Source organism: Vidua macroura, chromosome Z (assembly GCF_024509145.1).
Source record: "Vidua macroura isolate BioBank_ID:100142 chromosome Z, ASM2450914v1, whole genome shotgun sequence".
NCBI classification, from domain to species: domain Eukaryota; kingdom Metazoa; phylum Chordata; class Aves; order Passeriformes; family Viduidae; genus Vidua; species Vidua macroura.
The window spans coordinates 23,505,806-23,515,011 of NC_071611.1; the positions used below are offsets into that span (position 1 = coordinate 23,505,806).

General features: G+C 42.1%; 1 protein-coding gene across 1 annotated transcript; it reads right to left on the reverse strand.

Moving 5' to 3' along the window:
• Positions 1–2,555: 2,555 nt before the first annotated feature.
• On the reverse strand, positions 2,556–7,612 carry KCNV2 (potassium voltage-gated channel modifier subfamily V member 2). Its single transcript, XM_054003267.1, has 2 exons — positions 6,173–7,612; positions 2,556–2,831 (listed from the first exon to the last, which is right to left on the reverse strand). The coding sequence occupies exons 1-2, from the start codon at positions 7,610–7,612 to the stop codon at positions 2,556–2,558; spliced, it is 1,716 nt and encodes a 571-aa protein (XP_053859242.1).
• Positions 7,613–9,206: the final 1,594 nt, after the last annotated feature.

The window sequence follows — 9,206 nt, forward strand, 5'->3', positions numbered from 1 at the left end:
GTGCTGGAAATACCAAGCTGTATGGTCTTCCTTTTACTGTCACCTTGTGGGCTATTATTTACCTGGTGCAAAGTGGAACAGATTCAGCTAGAGGGGTGCAAGAGACCCTCTTCAAGCTGCATTTGAAGAGATAGAGCAGTACTGATTTGTGCATTGAAATCTTATTGAACAAATAAAGCATTTGCCAAGGACATTCAATTCTGACTCTTGATTAAGAGACAAGACTCCTTTTTCTTCTGCTTGAGTTTGGTGTGGAAAATATATTTCATTACATGTCTTCAAAAACGTCTAGTTGAATAGGTTCTGCAGGTGAGGCAAATGGGATGGAAAATGAGACTAGTGATCTTTGTCAGGTCTGAGGCTGTGACAAAGTGCAGTCTCAGCAGAGTTAGTCCTCAGGCTCTGGATTTCTGTAGGTGGCAAGAAGCTGCTGGGCCTGCCATGCAAGGCTGAGCATCTGCATCCCATCTGCATGGTCATGCAAGTATGAATTCCTTCAGCAAAGGAATTTATTTACAGTGTCCTATATTTTGGAAAACTCAGTAATCGCCAGATTTTAAATCCTTTTAATGGGTCTAAATCAATTTGCATTTTGAAAATAAAGCATAGTCGTGTTTTTGCATGCTTGTAACTTGTCACCTCACTGAAACACTGTTCTGTGTTTCCTGGAAGATTCTTGTCCCATTGTTGCTGTGCAGAAGGACTATGCAAATTCCCTAGGGCCAAAGCAAAGCAGCTATTCTTCTCAGTGAGTGCCAGGATTGTGCCTGCTGCATTGTGTGCAGTCCAGAACAGCAAACATCTATCACATTAAACTCCCAGGGCTCAGCTGTGCCTTAAAGACATGGTTTAGCTTTTAACAGAGCTGATCAGTACACAGTGTTCTGGCTGTCATTCCTAAAGAACAAAATGACAGATGGGCTTCTGATATCTTCGTCTGGAGGTAGAGAATGAGAAGAGCAAGTTGGTTACTAATTACCTTCCTGCCACTGAAAGGAGAAATGTCCCCATGCTTGACACAGCTCACATGGACGTGTCAAAATTAATGAACATTTTCACCCTCAGCTGTCCCAGAGTGAGCTTCACACCATTATGTCCCATGTGGCCCTGAGATTTTAATGCAGCCATTTGCATTCATCAGGGCAGCACAGACAAAACGTGAGAGTTCAAGAGTTTTGAAATGCATCTCTGTCATCAAGATGCTTTGCAGCAGGAGTACTGCTGACTAACAGCCATGGTTCATATCAGTGCACTGTTACTGTTGATCCTTTTCATTATACTTTTTTTCTTTCAGGTCTTTGCATCCGATTATCAATAAAATAATTTTTCTTTCAGATCTGTTATTCAGATTACTGTTTCTAAATTGGTATGACTGCTCTTATGTAAAAAAAATATTCCTGATAGTCTCTGAAGTAATACATAAAACTGCAATTCCATTTAATTATTGTTGGTTTTATTTGTTATTTAAGTTTTGGGATGAGTCTAGACACATAAGAAATCCCATCCAGCTGTGCAAGAAGACACAGTAATCTTAGGAAATAAGGTACTTCTGGGGGTGGGCTAAGGTGTCAGGATTGTATCCCTAATGGCTGTATGTACCAGACATGTTATCTTGATTTTAAATCATATTTAAAATTGGTTGCAGTGAAGTGCCAATAAGATCCTTTGTATGAATAGTCTTTAAAAGTTGCTATGCACTACATATTTCCTTTGATTATTTTTAACTACTGCTTTAATACTTATGTTCCTTGACAGATCTATTATTCTAACAATCAAATAAGTAGGTACATTAAATTCTGCAAAGTAAATTATCACTTAGTCCTATACCTAAAAAGGATTGGGTTTGGAAATATTTTCACATTTGATCAATGAGATTTATCAACTCAGACTCCAGAATTCTTCACTAGTTCTTGTCATACTGAAAGATGATTACAGAGGTGGGGCAGTGGGAAATGCTAAACTGCATTGCTTGACCAGGCATGAAAATAGGAGGGCTCATTTGCATTTGAAAAATAAAATTAGAACAATAAAGCAGAGCTATCTGGCAATGGAAACAGAGGTTGATATTTTAGGGAGTATAGCTGCTGCTAGTATTTAGGTAAGTGCTCTAGGCCATTTTCCTCTAATTGAAAGCTGATGCAAAACCAATTTAAGTGATGCAGGCAGTATATTGGGTATTCTGTTAGTTTAAATTTTGACACTGCCTTGACAGAGGTAAGGTGGCTGACCCTTAATGACAACAATTTGTTTTCTGTTTGTACAATTCTGGTGGGTATTTGTTGTTAATCTATTCAGTAGCAGGGGGTTAGATCTTCATGTGAGACTTATTCAGAGTGTTTAATCTGAAGGAGTTCATTTCAGAGAGTTGATGAGCACTCAAGTGCTGCTCACAGGCTACCAGAGTCTTTTTAGTTTTGAAAACAGCCCCCTTCAAAACAGATTTCACCATCTATTTATGTTACTTTTGGCCCTTTTCATTTATCTTTCGGCTGATTTGTTTTTCCTCTTTCTCCTCCAGCTTCTCGGTGGCCTCCCAGTATCCAAAGTACAAGCTATCATTGCTGTGACAAAGGGTGTGTTGCACCTTCTCCGCAGCATTCAGATATTTTCTTCATGGCTCTCCGTGTGAAGTCGACCTTTCCTCTTTCTTTCTTGAGAGCTGTGTACTCATAGGCCTTCAGCTTGCTGTAATAGTCTGAGAATTTATTGTAGAGGATGGAGATGGGCATGCCATTCAGGATTATTCCAAAAGCAATGCAGAGGAAAGCAAACAGGCGTCCAAGGTGAGTTTCTGGACACATATCTCCATATCCCACTGTAGAGATGCTGACCTACAGGCAAATCAACATGCAGTTTATTAGCTGAGAAGAAATACATAGACAGGTATGTTCACTGATCAGGGCCAATGTTACAGTTAGCTCTTTTTAAATTTGCATTGTAAGTCTAAAATAATCTGGGTTTTTTTGTTTGTTTGGTTGGTTGGTGTTTTGGTTTGGTTTGGTTTGGTTTGGTTTTTTGTGTGCATGTGTGTGTGTGTGTGTGTGTGTATCCCTAATTTAAAAAAAACCAGACCCTCTCATGAAGTAAAGAAAGACAATGGTTTGACACCATTCAGGAGGATTTTTAGATTTTTGCCCTGCAGAGGGAATTTCCAGACAGTTTCCACACCAGGCTGTCCAGAAGGTGAGTTTGCTTGGCTGTACAGGGAGGATAGATGTGGCTCCCTGACCATGCAAATCCACTGATAGCTGCAAACCTGCTCCCTCATCATGTCACTTGGAACAGATGTCCTGTTTCTAAATCCACTGTGCTGATAAAACCCAGTATTTGGGACTTATTCTGTGGGTTGTATTTTGAGTTTTACCTTTGTTTTTCATAGTTATTTTAGGAACTAGTGAAAAACACACAAAAACCTTCAATTAATTATGAAATAAATTTTCCTATTCGCATTATAGGAAGAAATTACCCAAAACTTCAAAGTTTCTATATAAAATCCCCTTTAATGATTACATACCCACAAGGAACTGTAGCCTGGAAGGTTTTGCTTGCAGTGTATGGTTGCAACATGTATAGTTATAGTGTTAAATAAGTACACAGGGGGGTAATTTTTGCTGAATTCCTTTTGAAGAAGGATTTAGGGGTTGTTTAAAATGTTTCAGCTTTGGTTGTTGGATTTGTTTTGGGGCTTTTTTTTAAGAGTGATGATGTTTAGTGTATTTATTTTGCATGATTCTGAACACTTTGCCAGTTCACTGTATACATTCCTTTACTTTTTTCTTCTCAGCCAATATAATTTTCTCTTTCTAGCCTATGGATATATGGGGGAACTGTTTTATGGGTCCAGTGCTACACCAAGTACTGAAATACTTCCATTGTAAAATTCAGATCAAAAATTAATGGATGTTTGATTATGGAGATGCTGCATTTGAAAAATGCACTCTCAAACAGTCAATCTAAGATAACACCTAATTTATTTAGTTTCACTGCACACATTTTGATGCTTTATATTTTTTACACTGAGTAAATATAATGTACTTTTTTTTCCTGGCAGGTAAAACTTGCATGTTGCTGTCACTTTCTAGTCTGTGCAAGGGATCTTTTTCAGCCATTGAATTTTATTTTATTTTTTTCACAGTGTCTCAACACACTGTGTATATCTGCTAAACAGTAACCTAAAATTCTGACAAAAATAAGCCACAGACAGTAGGACTTTCATTGTAATGCCCTTGTGGCTTTAATACTAAAATAAGTCTTCAGAAGGTCACTGTGTAGAGTTTGCCATCCACTAAAATGGTAAATAGAATGATATTTTAAATGGAGAAAACATTAGAGTACATGAGACAGCACTGGGTGAGCACATTTTTAGGATGCACCTGGTGTTTCCTGTGGAATAAAAAGGATTAGTGATTTGGTTTAATGGAAACTAAGTCACTGGATTTGAATGATAATACAGGATAAATATCTCCAAAAATAAATACTGAGATGAAGGCAAGATGTTTATCTCTACCAGCCAGGACAAAAACATTATCCTGTGATAAGGTTCTGTACCACTGGCATAGTCTTATTCATTGCCTGTAACAGTTCAGGAGAGATGCTTCTTCTCCTGCATGTGTGAGTTGGTGAATCCTGTTGGATTTTTATAAAATTGGAATGATCTAGATATTTTAGTTTACAGTCCTAAAGAACTAATAACTTTAGAAAGTGTTTTATGCTTTGGAATTGCAATGTGCGTGATACAGCTCCTGTTTTGAAGGCATTTGCTCAGTTAAATAGGCCTTTTTCACCTAGCCATATAAGTTTATTAGGAATATCTAAACTATTATGGTATCACCAGTTTGCAAAAATGAGCCCCATAGATTTTGCATATAAGCTGCATGTTCAGAAGACAAAATATTTTAGCAACGTATGAATCACCCGTGTTTTCATAGCCTTTATATATCACCTACAGATGATCTATGAAGGTCACATCACAGGACTCTTTCTTTTTTTCACTGATTTTCCATCCTTCCAGGGCCCAACTTAAAGCCTGTATTCAGCACAGTTACACATACGCATACACACATAGAAATGTGTGCGTCTATGCTTGTCTGTAAGGCTTTTTTTCTGCCATGTGCTGAATCACTGCAAATATGTGGTAAACCACCACATCTCATTGTCCATGGCAGAACCAGAAGTGCAGACCTTGGGGTCCAGGATGGCTGGCCAGGAGAAGTGACCTTGAATGGGTTGGGATTACTTTCTTGTGGGCCTCATATGCATCTTGGGGCATTCAGTATCTGTGCTGACCAACCAGCAGGAGATGTTCTAACTCCTAAACAGTCTATTTGCATGAGCTTCTTTCTCCAGGGAAATGACTGGGACAGAGCTAGACCCATAGCCATGCCCAGGGATCAGAAGTGCTCCTGGGCCCCCCCACAAGAATAGACTATGCAGGCCAGCATCAGCTGCTGCAAAACAAAATGTATGTGACAATAGTCTAGGGTGAGCCTTAGGGTTATGGATGGCCAAGATGTGTGTCCTGTGCCTTCCTTCAGCATCAACAATGTCTAGCTACCCTTTGATTTAATCTAGGGTGCTATAAATTCACACATCTTCTGCAGCACAGCAGAACACAATCTCTTTTGTAAAACAACTGGTGGTCCTAATGGATTTTTAACAGCCAGAGTTCTGGGACAGCTTTCACTTTTAAAGTGTGAGTGATCTGACTGTAGTTAATAAACTGTGTCTCATCATCTTGCAGTTTTATGGGTCGCAGAAGATCTACACATAGAATAAGAACAAAAATCCTGTAACTAGATAGTCAAATGCATGCATTTTTCCCCTATTGTATTAGCACCACTGACACTAAATTGGGAAACATTTTTTTCCTGTGTCTTTGCCCACCTTTTCTTTAAAAGTGGAAATACTGTCTGCAAATAGAGATATGGGAATTTCAAGACTGCCAGCCTGATTAAGCCTTGATTTAAGCTTACAGAGAGGTAAATGAGTGCATGTGTGCGTGTGTGTGTGTGTATGCATGCATATGTCCTGTAAGCTCTGAATTCAGAGCAGATGTTCACTGATCTGAGCCTGTTGTTTTCAAGACTGTCAGCAACTCCAGCTGGGAGGAGAGGGGAAAGGGAAGGAAGGGAGGGTCTCTGGCTACCCAGCAAGGTAAGATGTGTTTACTTACGGCAGCCCACCACCAAGCATGGGGAATGCTGGTGAAGTTGGTACTGGAGACATCATGCTCCACCGTGTAGACCATGGCAGAGAAGGCAAAGATGCCCATGGCAATGAAGAGCAAAAGGCAGCCCACCTGCTGGTAGCACTGGCGCAAGGTAAAGCCAAAGGCACGCAGCCCTGTGGAGTGGCGGGCCAGCTTGAGGATGCGGAAGATGCGCATGAGGCGCATGATGCGAAGCACTTGTCCTACCTTGCTCACCCGTCCCACCTTCTCAATATCGTGCTCGTGCTGGGAGCCCCGACCCCGGGGCTGGTCATCGTCAGTAAAGCATTCAAGCAGCAGCTGCAGATAGAGGGGCAGGATGGCAATGAGGTCTACTGCATTGAGGGCACTGCTGGCAAAGCGGCGCAGGTCTGGGGTAGAGACCAAGCGCAGCAGGTACTCCAATGTGAAGAATGCAATGCACAAGGTCTCAACATGCTCCAAGACAGGCCGGCTATCCCCACTCTTCCAATCTACCTGCTGCATCTCCTCTACTGTGTTGAGTGCCAGGGCCACCACGGAGATGAGCACGAAGAAGCTGGAGGCCACTGCCATCACTTTGGCGGTGACAGAGGAGAAGGGCTTCTCCATGAGGTTCCAGAGGCGCCAGCGCTGAGGACCGTAGTAGCGCATATGGTGGAAGAGCTGCTCATTCTCCTCAGCCTCTGCCTGGGAGCGCAGCTCCCGCTGGACCTTTAGCTGCTCACTCAGCTCGTCCCGGCGCTCCTCGAAGCAGATGCGGCAGCAGCGAGGTGTGTATTTGAGACGCACGCCCCAGTAGCTCAGTTCCTCCAGGAAGCTACGGGGGCACAGCTCGTCCCTCACCCGCAGCACCCCCGAGGCGTAGAAATTGTACACCAGCTGGAAGACAGCTGGGTCGCGGTCAAAGAAATACTCATCTACGTGGGCTGCGTAGTCATCGCACAGGCCCAGCTGGCAACGACGGTCAGTGGAGGTAGCCAATCGGCCCAGGCGGGTCTTGGGGTAGATGGCCACTGCCTGGTAGGTGAGGCGGTAACTTTGGCCACCAACATTGATGTTCAACATGGATGGAGCAGATGATGTGGCCAGGGATCTAGAGGAAAGAGCAGGGGAACAAGGAATAAATGATGAGGCCTTGCTTTCTCCCTTAAATGTATCTTCATCTGACCATTTCCCTTGTTCTTTCTCTTCATCTTCCTCATCTTCATCATCCATATAATAGTTGTAATTCCGCTCAGGTCCTGATTGCAGCAGGGGCTGGGCGCTCAAGGGAGTGGTAGCAGAGGAGGCACTCTGCTTGTCTACATGAACGACTTCCTTTTCCTTCCCCTTGCTGGACTGCAGGAGGATGTTTGGTGCTTCCATCTCTCTGCCTTTATGTTTTAGGAAAAGAAACTCTTGCTGACTGTTAAACTGCAACATAATATTATTCCTTACTCTTCTCCCCTCTTTGCATTCACCCGATCAAGTAATTAACACCAGTCCTTTTCAACACTGCAAAAGCTGGCAACCTGGTTTCCTTCTCTCTTTATCTCAGAAGTATTATGCACAGCAGTGGTTCTGCATATTTCTCCCTGCCAGCCACCACTCCAGTTGTTGTGAAAGCTCTGTATGGGATATAGACACATGAAGACTGCTGTTGACCGTTTTAATCTTGCTGACAGCAAAGATCTGAGTGCTTAGAGGAGGGGATTTAAGGGCTATTATCCTGTTCAAGCCTCGTTTCCCTTAAGCTGTGACGTGAATGATTATGGATCCATAAATCTATGAAAAATCAGTAGGGGGGAAAATCCCCTAAAGTTTTATTGCTAATAAAACCCACACATTTTCCTATTTCAAATACATATAGATTAAAAGTAATATGAAATAAAAATATATGAGGGGCAGAGAGAAAGAAAGCAGTACAGATTTCTTTCATTCTCATAGGCATAACATGGCTTGGTTTTCTTTAATGAAAATAATGAATAATTGATTTGCAGATAAAGGGCAGGAACTCAGTGGTGTATCTCTTAAAATGCTTTTAAAAGGTGAGCAAATAAAAGTAATTTCATTTTATTCACAGTTAAAATACCTCCATTTGGTTAAGAGCTGAGGAATATTTCAGTCTGTACCTGAAGTTTTGAATGTACTCTGGGACTGCAGGTCTAATATTCTGCTGGGCTCAGTGGGAGCAAAGAGCAGGGGTATGAAGGGGTTTCCAGCTTCAAACTTGTCATGAGCTGCTGAGAAACACCATAAAGCCACCCTTGTTTCTCTTGTAGATGGTGTTAGTATAGCATAAAGCTGCAGTGGGTAACTAGCAGGACCGGAAAGACGCTTTCCTTGTCTTTGGATGGAGGTTTCATCTTCAGCTCTGTTTGAGCTGGCATCAGCAACTCCTGTAACAATGAGCATCCCAAAAACCAGGTTACTTCCCCTTGTCACTTAAAGTACTTCAGCAAAGCTGGAGCTCCTGTAAAGCATGGGATGCACACAAGGAAGTGCAGGTTCCTTATGCATGCTCTTAGCACCTGACTTATAACTTCCAAGCAGCAGCTCATTATTCCACCTGATCCAGCCTGGTGCAGGAAGGGACAAGGCACTGGAAAACTACTAGCTTTGGCAATACCCTTGCAGGTCTTGAAGGCCTCCCATCTGCAATTCTGTAGCCTGCCTTCCACTTGCACCTCCCTTTCACAATAGACTGCTGGGACAGTGTATCCCAGAGCACTGCTGCAGTGTTTTCACTTTGTTGTCCTCAAGCTTCTGTTCTTCTGCACTGGTCTCAGGTTCTTGCTCCTGCAGACCCCAATGCTGTTGTTTTGGTAGTGTCCTATGTGAAGAAATTGCTGTTGCTATGAGAATGTCTCCTTCCTTTCCCCTGTTTCCTTACCTCCAGTTGTAGCTTTTGTATTTATATTTTCTAGTTCTTGACAAAATGGAAGATGCCATAGCTGAGCATTTTGCAATACTTTTGTTCTCAGTCTGTGTTCTAGTGAGTGGATCACACTAAACTGTTCAAGGTTTCTTTGGGTCA